The sequence below is a fragment of the Callorhinus ursinus genome, unplaced genomic scaffold, assembly GCF_003265705.2.
Source record: "Callorhinus ursinus isolate GAN/ISIS: 27379988/994484 unplaced genomic scaffold, GSC_fseal_2.0 scaffold7, whole genome shotgun sequence".
Classification (NCBI taxonomy): Eukaryota; Metazoa; Chordata; class Mammalia; order Carnivora; family Otariidae; genus Callorhinus; species Callorhinus ursinus.
In genome coordinates this window covers 53,739,438-53,754,106 of record NW_027397069.1, presented here as the reverse complement: position 1 = coordinate 53,754,106, position 14,669 = coordinate 53,739,438, and the positions used below count along the sequence as shown (strand labels likewise).

Sequence of the window (14,669 nt, the reverse complement as noted above, 5' to 3'; positions counted from 1 at the left end):
TGTTAGGCCCGGTTTGGGGGTGGGGCTGGACATGCAGCACCCACTGGCTGTGGCCTTCTTCCACCAAAAGGAGAACCTTGTTCAGACCACAGAATGTATGGTAAAATGACATCCACCACCACTGACGTACATGGACAGACAGAAGAAGAGGCACCTTAAGAACATAATGTGTATTGCCCACAGCCGCCATTTGGGCAAAGGTCTGCGTGGATGAAAAGTGACCATGTCAAAAGTGTCAGAGGTCAGATATCAGCATTAGACTTACGGGTTAGCAAGATTTGCCTTTTTTCTACCCTTTGCTGACAAGCTTTCTTCCACTGTTTACTTGCTTGCTCTTCTCCTCTTGTTTGTACATTCTCCCTGTGAAGTTCCTTCCTGGATAATTTTCCTGTGCAAAAAGGTGCCGATGTATTTTGGACATATTTGGGGATAACTGCCCCTTAAAATTGGACTCTTTTCACAATTTCATCCTTTCCTGTGTATTTTGAGGATACAAATGCTTCCAGAGAACAATTTATCCCCAGGGGCATAGCAGTAGCTGAACCCTAGCAGAAGGTTGGCATCCGAGCATGTGAGGGGGCCTCTCTCTGCCCGCAAGAGTGAGATGCTTGGCATTATCTCTCACATCCTTCTTTCCACCTCTGTCTTCTTAATCTCCTTGTTTCATTCTCTAATGTTCTCCCAAAGCTAGCTTTTCTTCCGTGTTCTTCCTTACCGGTAACACTCAGCCAGTACAACAAACACAAATTGAATGCAAAGAACTGAGTGTGTAAGGACCGCTCTGAGCCCCTTGAAGATATGACTTCATTTTCTTTAAGAATTATTTTGACTAAGTGCTGTCTTTTCTCTGGCTCTTGTAACGTCTCAGTCCTTGTTTGTTAATAGAACATATGAACTTATGACACTGATTATGGATTTAATTTTATAAAAATATCTCAACAACTTTTTGTCCCCGAGTGCACTTCACCAGTGTATCTGGGAAGATTGGCGGTATCTGCGACTAACCCAGTTTCTGACCTCAGGAAGGCCGCAGGGCCACTCTACATCTGCCTCTAACCCTCCAGTCTTCTCATGGCAAAGACAGAAGGAGGACAGAAGGTCGGCAAGTGTCGTCTCAGAAGCCATCACCCAACACGGTCCAATAATATCCTAGGAATTGTGTCAGCCTTGGGATTACCCTTGCCCACAATCAAAGTGACTATATGACATGACTCAGGGGCTCCCCCACACCTACTCATTCAAATTAAAACCGCCTCTCTTTCTCTTCCCTCCTACCGAGGCATTTCATATTCCGCCATTAAATAACACTTCTAAGAGCCAAGAAATTATTTACAAAAGTAGCTTGTTAAACATCCTTTGCTTCCTGGAATGATATAGAGGTATTGTGATATCATAGGAAAGCTTTAAATCACAACAAGAGCAAAATCCTAGCTCTACCCCTTGAGAACTGTGTGAGCATTAGCAAGTACTCAACCTCTTAGAGTTATCCAGAAGGCCAAAGGAGGCGACACAGGTTAAAGCCTCCAACACAGCTGCACCGAGCCTGGCACTCATACACAGTCGATGCATTATCATGCTTGATACAACCCTGTCTGTTGCCAAGGTACGAAGAGCCCGAGAACTTTTTGTATGCCGGGTGTAGGCTATCTGTATAGGAGAGTAAGAAACCAACAGAGAAGGAGACAATGTTCTGATATGTCTGGAAAAATGGAAAACCAGGGGAATTGCCCAGGAAAGCGTCCTAGGAAGCTGCCAGTAGCATGTGGGCAGCAGGCATCTGTAACCTAAAGAGGAGAGAGTATGGAACAAAAGCAAACCATGGGCTTTCCTAAACTTCCCCGGCCTGCCTTGCTGCCCAGTGTCTCCTCCGAGACAGACCTGGCCTCATTACGCACCTGTCTCCACCAACACCTCTTTTCCATCACAGGGACCAGCTGATGGTGGTCCCAGTACAGGTTATCATCTTTCCCCTTCACAAAGGACACGGTCTCCTGCCTCCACTCTTGCTATTCTCAGTCCATTCTCTACACGGTGGCTAGAGTAAACTTTCCAAAATGCGTATCTGACCATATGACTTCTGCTTAAAACCCACTATCACATCAGAATGAAGTTCAACACCAGGCATATCACAATGAGGATCTTGTCAGCCAGCATATTCTCTCCCCACAACTTCCCTCACTAAAATCCATTTCTAGCCTCATGGAACTTATTTCAATGCCCGAAACACACCCCAAACGCTCTCTCTTGCCTATTCACTCCAAGCTCCAGCTCCTCTGGCCATCTCTTACCCCACCTCAGGTTTCTTTCTAGACATCACTTCTTCCAGAAAAAGCCTTCTCTGGCCCCTCCAGGTCTTGACTGGCTGCCACCCCAGCTGGCCCTGCAGCGCTATGGGCTTCCTGTCCCAGCACTTACCCCTTGGGGCAGCCATAGTTCCTGTCTATCCCCACCCGCCAGATTGTTCTCCACTAATGGCAGGAATGGGGTCTCACCATTTTCTCCATGGATGAGTTAATATAAAGAAGTTAATAGTTTCAGCAGCGATAAACATAAGCTCTTAACTAACTCTCTACTGCTGCATTCTCAGGCCCTAGCACAGCTTGTGGCACATAAATGTGCTCCAATAAGCGACCAATGAATGAGCTGGGGACAGTATTATTCACCTCCCTCATTTTATGTTTCACAATAAATATCTTCTAAGGAAAAAAACTCCCAATGGTCTTCTGCAGCAAAATGATGTTTGCATATTTTTCCTCACAAACTTACTGTTTCTTTAAATATAGGTTCTGGGGAGAAGAATACAGAATCAACAGAATGAGGGTAATGGGGTGGTGACAGAAAAGACCCAAATGGTGCTCTGTGCTAAACACTGTAGAAAGGGACACTATTTATGTATCTGAGTGTTGACAGTGGCTTTTTGTGTCTGCTACAGCTAACAAGGAAAACTGCCTTCAGTTCTCTCAGAGAATTTATAAGAGAACAAAATTATTGTCAAGGTAAAACGCAAAATAAAAAGAAACCAACTTCCTTTAAAGATTCTGTGATGCCCCCAAGTACTCTGTAGACAATCAGGTTTTCTGTACTAGAGGTGCAAACAAGGTAAAATGCTATCTCCCCAGCCTCAGAGAAAGACCCTATGTGGGACATAGTTTTTCTTTAATGACAAAAAATTCTTGCTTCTATAATGTACAGTAAAGGTATGTGGACTGGATCCTTTTAAATTCTTTCAGCTTAATCTTTAAAGCTCTAGAGCAAATAGGCTCCACTCCCCTCTCTTTCCCTCCACCTGCTTCTTCTCTCTGTCCCTTCCCTGGCCTGTCCTCCCTCCCTTCTCCTCTTTTCTTCCTTCTTGTTCTTCTTCAAATCTGCTTCCTCCTTTCCTTAAAATCTCTCTTCAAAACACAAGAGATTCAAAAAGCTTTCTTTCCTGACCCTGGCTCTTCCTAAAGACCCTTCCACCTTTGTGATTCTTTGGTTCCAACTCACTGCTCCAAGCTTCCGTTTCTTTCTTTGTCAAGGGCGTCAGCCCATACCAGCACAAAGTCATCATTCCAATAGAAGTTTTCCTTTAAATATTGCCTGACAGTGTACCGTTTTCTCCACGGATGAGTTAATATAAAGAAGTTAATAGTTTCAGCAGTGATAAACATAAGCTGTTAACTAACCTTCACATTTATTGATGAATTAATTTATTTATACCTTTCCGTCTATTCTTAATGGAACCCATGTGCTAGGTTTTGCGCAAGGACACCATCCTCAAGCATTCTTGGTCAGCAGAGGGATTGAGACCTGCACATAAGTAACTCCAGTACAAAGAAGGCAATGGTCAGTGCCCCGAGAAAATCACGGATGCAGTGCTGGAGGTTCTGACAATCATTTGATAAGGCGCTATAGCAAAGCTGAGCAACCCATACAAATGCTTGCCTTTCTCTGCATTACCCAGCTTGGCTACTGCATTAAGGAGAGCCCCCTGGGTAATGGTACAAGCCCTTGTTTGGCTTTTATCTTCCAGGCTTAGCCTTGGAGGACTAGTGTGCCTCAGATGTCTGGTGTGTAAGAAAAACTTGAAAAATGGGAGTCCCTGAGTCTGGAATACACATGATATACTAAAAATGCCCAAGGTGATCCTGACACATAGCAATGAGCACATTGCAAAAAGATGTTATTTTTCTTCCAGAACAGGTGTTGTTTATGTTATGTTGTACCCCTTATGACCCCAGGCCAGTAGGAAGGCAGAATACTAACAGATGCTGGGCATAATTTTGATTCATTTGGAGCATTCTGGAGCCCCAACCTCTCTAACTTTTAACCAATGCACTGGAAACAAATCCATCTCTTTAAAGCATTAGTAAATTGAAATTTGTAGATTCTCATCGCAAGAGTTTATGTGGTTAAGGTGGATGATAGAAATTTCTAGAGGTTTTGGGGTGCCTGCGTGGCTCAATCGGTTAAGTGTCTGTCTGCCTTCAGCTCAGGTCATGACCCCAGGGTCCTGGGATGGAGCCTTGGGTTCCTGGGATAGGGCGTTGCGCTCCCTGCCCAGCCAGGGGTCTGCTTCTTCCTCTGCCCCTCCCCCCAACTTGTGCACACACACTCTCTCTCTCTCTCACTCACTTTCTCTCTCTCATATAAATAAATAAAATCTTTTTAAAAATTTCTAGAGGTTTTGTTCATTTTATGTTTCCCACAAATTATTTTTGCATTATTAATATAGTATACAAAGGGAGATTTGGGAGGCTTGCCTGAAATTGTACCTCTCCTTCCCTTAATATGTATTGATCTCAGGTATGTGTCAGAGACAGGAAAATATTTCAAATGACCTAGGTATAAATGACAGCTATTATTATGCTGGCCACCAATTAGAACAACCTGGGAAATATTTTGAAAAAAACAAAACAGAACAAAAACTACTACAGATGACTGGCTTATCTCCAAAAACAAAGTTTCAGTTATTCTAGGGATACTTTTTAATTTCCTCAGAATCAGGTGATTCTGGCTGAATATGCAGCTAAACAAAATTCAGGTCCCAAAGGCGTAATAAACAGATACACACATACGCTCTCACACATGCTCTCCCTCTCATTTAACCTCCGAGCAAAACCACTGACACTTACATTCTCAAATTTAACCTCCTCTCCCCCAAAAAACCTTCTCTCCCCTGAATGGGAAAAAATACATTTTACATAATAAAATGACCTAATCTATGAAAAATAGTAAAGATGCTATCTGGTCAAAACCAGGGGAATGCTTGCGTGAGGTATGGTAAATCTCAACGCAACAGTATCCAGCTATTTAAAATTAGGATTGTGAAGAATTTACAGCAATGTAGAAACAGTTTATGCTCTAATGGAAAAAATGAACATCAAGTAATCCATGCTGTATGGACACAACTGTGGAAATCAAACTAAAATTATATGCAGACATGCAAAAAAGAATGGAAAAAAATACCCACCCCCAAATGTCAATAGAGACTAGCTCAGTGGTGGTTTTGCTTTCTTCTCCTGTTTTTGTACTTTCCCAATATCTTTTAAATGGCCATATATATGGTAGAAAAAAATTTACAGTAGAACAAAATAAACTTACTTTTCAGAAGGCATGCTTCTGACCATGAAGTGATCAGCAAGGTCCAATTCTCAATAACGAATGAACAAAACAAAGATAAAAATGCTCACCCGAAGGTCTCTGTGTTCCAGCTGGCTTCGCTCTGTCTCCTCTATTACTCCTGCTTTCCTCCTCCAAGTAATTCAGCTTGCTTTTTAAAAGAAAAGTGAAACAGCAAATTTATTTTATAAAAAGTTTCAGCTAACAGCAAGAGAATAAGGAACTTTGGTCAGCTGGCCTGTCTGGGCTTTATAGAACTTGGTGTGGGTGTTGGTCTGGCTTCCTTCTTAAGAAGAAGGGGAATTATTTCACTTAGGGACTATATCTAAAAGGAAGAAGCCTGGATTAACCCTGTCCCTCTGATGACTGTTTTTATTAGCATCTTTCACAACAGATCTTGGGAATGTGATGGGCTAGACTCAGGGGTATTAAGTGGTTATTAGTTCTCCTAAAAGGTTTTTGTGTCTGTAACAGTAACAGCAATGTGGCCTTATATGCCTTATAGGTATAGCACTTTAGAGCTGTTTAGAGCACTTCCCATCACTGACTTGCTTTTCCGACTTACTTGCACATGGGCAGAGACTTTCCCCATTCTGCTACAAATGCTCTGTTGGAGGTCACCAATGACCTCCTCACTGCTCACATAAAAGGTCCTTGCTCAGTTCTCGTCTTCCTTCCCCAATTCATTGTGCAATTAAAGGCCACTTTCTTTAAACTTTCTCCTTTTTGTTTCTCTGACTCTCCTCATTCTTTTTCTACCCCTTGGGCTGCTTCTTCTTGCCTTCCTTTCTGATGCTTTTCTTCTACTCCTTTTCTAAATGTGAGTTTGCCTCAGAAGTCTGTCTTCTGACCTTTCCTACCATATCGTCTTGCTTTTATTTATATGGTCCATATCCATGGATATATTTAACACGGCCTGCCCAAGCATACACAGCAGCATCTACCCCATCTAATCAAATGGCACCACAATCCTTCAGCAAGTTATTCCATCTGTAAGCCTAGAAGTCATTCTTAACTCCTCTTTTTCTCCCACAACCAATATCCAAGCCCAACCAATTCTATTCATTCTACCTGCAAAATGTGTCCTAAATCCAACCATTTCTTACTTCCCCCACCCCCATTAAAATCTTCATCATTTCCTGGATAGAATACTGCAGTAACATTAAACAAGAACTAAAAGACATCCAAATTGGAAAGAAAGAGGTAAAACTATGTCTGTTTGCTGATGATGTATCTTATATGTAGAAAATCCTTAAGATTCCACACACAAAAAACTGTTGGAACTAATAAACAAATTCATCAGTTGCAGGATACAAAATTAACACATAAAAATCAGTTGCATTTCTATATACTAACAATGGACAATTCAAAAGGAAATTTTAAAAAAATTCTAATTACAATAACATCAAGAATAAACAGAAACAATACTTAAGAATTAACTTAGGAGACGAAAGACTTGTACACTGAAAACTACAAAATGTTGCTGAAAGAAATTAAAGAAGACATAAATAAATGGAAAGACATCCCATGTTCATGGTTTGGAAGACTTAATATTATTAAGACGTCAGTACTACCCAAATCAATCTACAAATGCAATACAATCCCTATCAAAATCCTAAAGATGTTTTTCTCAGACATAGAAAAATCTTTTCTAAAATTCATATGGAGTCTAAAGGGACTCCCAAATAGCCAAAACAATCTTGAAAAAGAACAAAGTTGGGGGACCACCACATGACAGACCCGACTGGCTGAGAGTTGGACTGACCTTGGCCACCTCCATCTTCTTGCAGATCTATCTCATCAAACAACATGATGAAGATGGTTTAGCGTACCAAAGAAGAAATGGGTTGGAATAAACTATGGAAACACTAACGCAGTATGCTCCATACAGTGATTATACCAGTTCCTTCGGATCCACCAATCTGTTGAGTCGTAAATGTGACAGAAAAAGTGATCCAGGAATGGATGTCAAATCAGCATTTGTGTTTTGCATCATTAAATGAAAAAATGAAAATACTTTCATATTCTTAAAAAATAAATAAAATTAAAAAAATTAAAGTAGTCAAATTCATAGAGACAGAAAGTAGAAGGGTGGTTGCCAGCAGCTAAATGAAGGGGGAAGTGAGGAGTTATTTAATGGGTGCAGAGTTTCAGTCTTATAAGATGAAAAATGTTTTGGAGATGGATAGTGATTGCACAACAATGTGAACGGACTCGATGTCACTGAACTGTACACTTAAAAATGGTAAATTTTAGGGCGCCTGGGTGGCGGTTGGTTAAGCAACTGCCTTCGGCTCAGGTCATGATCCTGGAGTCCCGGGATCGAGTCCCACATTGGGCTCCCTGCTCAGCATGGAGTCTGCTTCTCCCTCTGACCCTCTTCCCTCTTGTGCTCTCTCTCTCTCAAATAAATAAATAAAATCATTAAAAAAAATAGTAAATTTTGTTATGTATGTTTTACCACATTTTTAAAAATAAGTAATTTTTTAAATAAATTGGATAAGTCTTTAAAAAAAGAATGTTAACATCCTACCTGTCTTCCCATTTCCACTCTTGTTATGCTACCCTAAGCTGGGTTTTGTTTTTTTTTTTAAGATTTTATTTATTTATTTGATAGAGGGAGAGAGAGCACACAAGCAGTGGGAGCGGCAGGTGGGGGGAGAGGGAGAAGCAGACTCTCTGAGGAGCAGGGAGCCCGATGCCGGGGCTAGATCAGACGACCCTGGGATCATGACCTGAGCCAAAGGCAGATGCTTAACATCTGAGCCACCCTGGCGCCCCCTACTGTCAAGTTTTTTAACAGTAAATCAAATCAAGGCAGTCTCCTGCTCAGAACTCTGCAATGATTTCCCAAAATTCTCAGAATAAAAATCCTCTTAATCAAAAAAAAAAAAAAAAATCCTTCCAGTCTACAAAGGCCTGACCTATCAGCCCGTAGTCCTACATATCTGTACAACTTCATCTCTGTCCGTTTCCTACTGCCATTCCAGGCACCTGGGCCAGAATGTTTCTGCCCCTTGGCTCCCTCACTTCATTTGGGTCTCTCCTTAAATGCCACCATCCCAGAGATGACTTTCCCGATCTCCCTTTCTTTTCTTTTTCTTTTTTTAAGACTTTCTTTATTTATTTGGGAGAAAGAAAGAGAAAATGAGCAGGGGGGAGGGGCAGAGGGAGAGAGAGAGAGAAGCAGATTCCCCGCCGAGCAGGGAGCCTGATGCGGGGCTCGATCCCAGGACCCTAGGATCATGACCTGAGCCAATCGATGAACCTACTGAGCCACCCAGGCGCCCCTCCTGATCTCCCTTTCTAAAAGAGCTCCCCACTCCACACACTCTATCCCCACCTTAACCTGCTTTATTTTGCTTTATAGTGTTCATCACCATCTCTACTTCTTTAGTATCATATATTTGTCTGTAAGTTGTTGAATTCCTATAATATGTTTGTGTAGACTTCTCCTTTTCCAAGGAGCAGAATAAGACTCTCTTCAATGGTTAGAAAGACAAGGAAGGAAAACCTCTTTTTTTTTCCCCTCTACCTCTAATTCTGTAAACCTCTGGTAGAGGAGAAATCTCATCAAGACTTTCTTTTATTTTTATTTATTTATTTTTAAGATTTTATTTATTTGACAGAGAGAGACACAGCGAGAGAGGGAACACAAGCAGGGGGAGTGGGAGAGGGAGAAGCAGACTCCCCGCTGAGCAGGGAGCCCGATGCGGGGCTCGATCCCACGACCCTGGGATCATGACCTGAGCCGAAGGCAGACACTTACCAACTGAGCCTCCCAGGCGCCCCAAGACTTTCTTTTATTTTTAGACCAGTCTGGAATTTCTAAGCATTCCAAAAGCAGGCAGTCACTTCACTGCAAAGGACCCATTAGAAAGTCTTTCTTTGTACCGCTTGGCCTGATAACATAGAGATGAAATCTCACTGTAATACAAGATTTCCAGGACGGCGAATGAAGGCATTTGTTTAGAGTAGAAACGGAAAAGATTCATTTCTTTAAACAGAAAAATAAAATCCTGAGAGAGCAGAGAAATAAATCAACATATTTTTCTAATTTGTTGTTCCTGACAACCTTGAGAAAAAACAACAAAAAAGTCAGCCTGTTTCATGCGCAGCATGTTTCAGTGCACAGAGAACTTGTCTGGAACTCTTCAGGGTCTGCAGAACTCCTGCAGGAAAGGTAGGAATCAGCTCTGATTTTGAGGAGATAGTTGATCCTGGAGGACAAAGTGAATCAGGGAAATTCAGGGTCAATTTCTTGCTGATTACACTGATGCACCAGTCACAGAACCTTTTACTCAGAGCTGTAGAGACGTAAGCTTGAATCTAGCAGGTATGTTCTTGTAAACACAAACCTGGGATTCCTACAAAGTCAGAACTACTGTTAAAATGCTAGGGCATCAGAGAACGTAGCTTATTTTCATGATGCAAGATTAAACACCAAGGAAGAAGTCTGTGGGAGTCATGTTTCTATTTAGGTCAATAACAAAGGGAAAAGATAGAAGCGAAGCTCCGGGAATTTAGAAAACACCAAAGTTTATGCATGGGACAGATGATAAGACAAACAGATTAAAAAAAATTACCCAGTGTAGTGGGCTGAATGGTGACACCAAAGCTATGTCCTCATCCTAAACCCAGAGTATTCTGAATCAGAGTAAATTTGTGTTCGCAGTGGCTCAATTTCTTACAAATCATAATCCTTGGATAAATGTTAACACAGTTAAACAGTTTTAATGTTTATTCCTTACTTACACTGGATAAACAGAAGTTTAAGTATACAAAGGCAAAGCCAGCCTGGTTTACTAGGACCGGAAGTGTGGTGACAGTCCCGGCAGCTTTCGAGGGATAAATCCACCTACACCCTACCCTCTAGGACCTCCTTCCCTCCGGGCCATCCTTTGAGCAATCACTCCTCAGGCATTGCTTGATGTTGAGTGAAACAAAGCCTACCCGGGACTTTACTAGTTTACTATTGCAATTACTAATTACTTGGCTGCTCCCTAGCATTCATGTTTTCAAAGTTTAAAAACCCAACCCAAACCAAACCAAAACACCCACAGAGCATCCATGAGAGTTAAAGTACTGCCCTTCCCCAGTGTGGGCTCTCTGGTACTTGGGAAAATTAACAAATATGGCCCTTGTATGGCAAAAGCTGTGACTAAGTGAAGAATCCTGAGAAGATGGATGCCTGGGTGGCTCAGTCATTAAGCATCTGCCTTCAGCTCAGGTCATGATCCCAGGGTCCTGGGATTGAGCCCTGCATTGGGCTCCCTGCTGGGCTTTGAGCCCCGTATCAGACTCCCTGCTTGGCAGGAAGCTTGCTTCTCCCTCTCCCACTCCCCCTGCTTGTATTCCCTCTCTCTCTGTGTCTCTCTCTGTCAAATTAATAAATAAAATCTTTTTTTTTTTAAAAAGGCAGATTGTTAAAAAAAAAAAAAAATCCCGAGGGGCTCTCCTGGATTATCCAGCTGGGCCCAAAATGCAGTTGCAGTTATGCCGGTAACAGAGAGGCTGAAGGACATGTGACAGAGCCACCCAGAGGAGAAGGCCATGTAAAGTGGTTACAGATGTGCAACCACCAGCCAAGGAATTCCTGAAGCCACCTGAAACTGGAAAAGGTGAGGAACGATTTCCCCAGAGCCTCTAGACGGAGCACCTTGATTTCAGACTTCTAGCCTCCAGAACTGTGAGAGAATTAATTTCTGTTGTTTTAAACCACCAAGGTGATGGTAATTTGTTCCGGCAGCCCTGGGGAACTCATACACCTAACCTTCCCCAACCATGAAGACCTGAAATGCAAGGAGAAAGGGATCAGTTGACCAATAGGTTTAACTAATTCACAGTGGATTTTTTTTTTTTACTAAAATAAAAATCCTTCTATTTTAATGTTTTGATTTTTAACCTCTCATATTTGATTCTCCCTTCAAAGGAACAACTTAGCTTCCGGAGTGGGATCAGCTCTCTGGAGAGGCAGTTGGGCTGGAGTGAGCGTTAATGGCCACTCCAGTCCAGTTTAATCAGAGGGGCAGGGAGGAGATGGAGAGAAATGTGCTGTGTGTTGGTCATGTGACGCACAGCCTCCAACCCTCACACCTCCCCTTTGCAAAGTGCTTTTGAACACTTTGGTGATGAGTTGCCAAGTTAGAAATTCTAACAGGAGGTGAATTTCCCTTGCAGAATTTCCATAAGAATGAGAGTCAATAGACTCCAACTTTCAGAGATCCAGTCAACAGCCTTTGGGAAGGAGCAGGTCCATTTCCCATGGTACAGCTCTTACAACTGGGTTCAGGCTGAGCTTTCTGTGCGGAGGGAGCCAAAGTTATCTTTACACCCTCATTCCCCCATCAGACCCCTTCTTCTCCTTTTCGGCTACCCTTCACCAAGACCCGTAAAGTCTCTTGCTGTTTATCCTATGCCTTTCAGAAGAAATCACAAATAATCAAGTCACTTGGGATAAATTAGTGCCTAACAATGTAGCATCCTAAAAGAAAGAAAAAAAAAAAACCAACAACAGAGAATTAGAGCCTCAACAAAATGCATGGTATAGAAGAGAATTCGATGAAACTTGCTAGTTTAGTTTCAAATCTGTAATTGCTCATCAGTCCCTTCTGGTTTCTTCCAAATCACAACAGGTGTCATGAGCCCTGCTTAATGGGATCTCAACACTCCCTCCCTACCCTCCATGGTTTTGGTCCAGGCAGTGAGGGCCTTCTTAATTCCCACCTTGGCCTGAGGTGGCAGGTGGCCAGGCAAGAATCCTGAAGAGAGTCAAGAGATAGTCTGGTCCAATCTTGGCAGGTTAGTTATATGGTCTTAGAAACACACTGAGACCCTCTCCATAGTGGAGGGAAGGAAGGAGGACACAAAGATAAGTAATACAAGGAATTTCTGGGCTAAACTTAGTTTCTTTGCACAAAAAACAATCATAGTGCCATCCCCTAAAAGACAACATTGTAGTACATTCCCTTCTAGGCATTTTTCTGTGCTGTTATTTGCACGTTTGTTTTTTCCTTTGTTTGACGTAAATTTGCATCCTGCTTTTTCCCACTAACACCTTAAAGCATTTTCCCACTTCAGATTAAGTATTTTAATGATTGAATTCTATTCCGTCAACAGGATGCACCGTAGTTGGGAGATTAAACTGCTGTCAGGGTTATTTTTGTTCCCCTGATGCATAAACTTTTCCCAAATTCAGGGTGATAGACCACTGTGGATGCTCTGGGTTCGTTTCAATAATAGAATGTAAGGGGGAATTTTGTAACATGAAGTTTAACGTGGTGGATGATGGAAGAAAGACTCTTGAGAAAAATAGCAAATGTGCTACCAGAAAACCCTAAGGAATGTTCTGTTCTCTGCCTTCCCTGAGTTGAGTTTGAGTCTGAAGCCAGAGCTTTAAGAATTAATGCAGGTAGCTAAGGCTACCTGGGGGACTCTTGATCTCTCACCCTATGGCCAGGCTCTGTGCTAGAGCACCTGGGGTTCCCCCAGAGGTCCTGTGAGCAATTTCTGCCCAGTTCTGGGCAGAGTGGCAGAAGTGGTGGCGTTACCTGATTCCCCTCTCTGCTTGGCCACCCCAGGTCCTGCCTGTGTTCAGGCATTTAAACAATAGGCACAATGGCAGCATGGTGATGGCCTGATGTCACCCTGGGCCTGTGGTCTCTCCTCCCTTCACCCACAGACAGAAGGACGGCCCAGCTTGAGCAGGAAATAGAGAGGCATGGGAAGGTTGGGGACAAGAAGAAGAGGGCAAGAGCTAGTGGGAAATAGACTGTCGCCCCAGAGGAAGACCTCCGCGCCAGACTATTCACCTGGTCCCTTTACCACTGAGGCAGGCTCTGAAGCCCACTGGGCAACTGGAGCCTGGGCTTGCTTACCCTCAGCCCCGTTCCTCACTACCACCCCACCTTCTGCTCTGCTTTCTCTGTGGTGGGGCGGCAGGCTCAGCCCTGGAGGCAACACACCTCAGTCCCTCAGGTCAGCCCAGCTTTGGGCTGGATTTGGTGCTCGTGGAAGGCGGGGTGTGGAAGAAGGGAGTGAGGAGCCAGGGTATCTCTCCCCATTTGCTCTTCAGGGGGTGTTTCCGGTGGCAGTTGTGTCTCTTCTGTGGCTCCAGCTCCTGCCTACCATGGCCCCAGCTTCTGCACAGCGACCCCTGAGCTTGGGGAAGGCCATGTCCTCCCTCTGTCCCTGCAGCCTCCATGGTACTAGCCTCCCACTGTGCGAATCTCTGTGTTACTGTATCTGCCTCTGGTCTCAGCTCCTCCAGCACAGCCTAAACGTTCCGTGTTTTAAGTGCTCAGAGCGGGCTCTGTGTTCCTGGTTGGTCTCTGGCAACTATACCACTCCTGCCCATGTGAGCGGATGGATGGGTTTCTCTGACAAGCTCCTCGCTCCATGAGGGGCATGTGCTCACCACACTCAGAGGCCCCCACAGTCAGCTCCTGGGCACCCTCCGTGCACCTGGCCCATGCAGGCATGCCCCACACATATCCACGTAGTCACTGTAATGACCCTTTGAGATATTGTCAGATGAGCCATCACCTAAATAATGAGGTGCCCACATTTCAGAGATGCCAAGTAATTATGCATCCTCCTACCATTAGCAAATGCCTGGGACACACACCAGAGATCCCTTTGACATTATAAACTATCCATCGGTATTAGAGGATTTCTACCTACAGAAAGGATGGGCTCCTCTTAACATTACTGAGCTTTTCCATGGCACTCATTCATTTGGCATTACAGCTTTCTTAATTTATCAGGCTTCTCTCTGTCTCAACAGCCCTGAAAAGGGGGGGCAGCGTGTTCCTCTTCAATTGGGCATGCTCAGTAGAATGAACAAAGCGGATGGCCCATGAAAACATTAACACAAAATGCGTCATATATTCAAGTATCTAAAGAGTACTTTGCAACAAATGTTGGAGAGGTTGTGGAGAAAGGGGAACCCTCTTACACTGTTGGTGGGAATGCAAGTTGTTACAGCCACTTTGGAAAACAGTGTGGAGGTTCCTCAAAAAATTAAAAATAGAGCTACCCTATGATCCAGCAATTGCACGCCTGGGTAT

The 14,669-nt window shown here is 43.3% G+C and overlaps 1 protein-coding gene across 19 annotated transcripts in view; it reads right to left on the bottom strand.

The window, feature by feature from the left end:
* Positions 1-5,863, bottom strand: part of CYSLTR2 (cysteinyl leukotriene receptor 2) — a 29,557-nt gene extending 23,694 nt beyond the window's left edge. For 14 of the 19 annotated variants that reach the window (XM_073894552.1, XM_073894554.1, XM_073894558.1 and 11 more), the window contains exon 1: positions 5,673-5,863. Coding sequence is in view for 1 of the 19 variants with exons in the window: in XM_073894551.1 (XP_073750652.1) it covers positions 5,584-5,609 (26 nt within the window). In the remaining 18 variants the exon portion in view is untranslated. Of the gene's footprint in view, positions 1-5,583 lie in introns of all 19 variants that reach the window. The other 5 variants (XM_073894551.1, XM_025874968.2, XM_073894568.1 and 2 more) reach the window with 5 other exon arrangements.
* Positions 5,864-14,669: the final 8,806 nt, after the last annotated feature.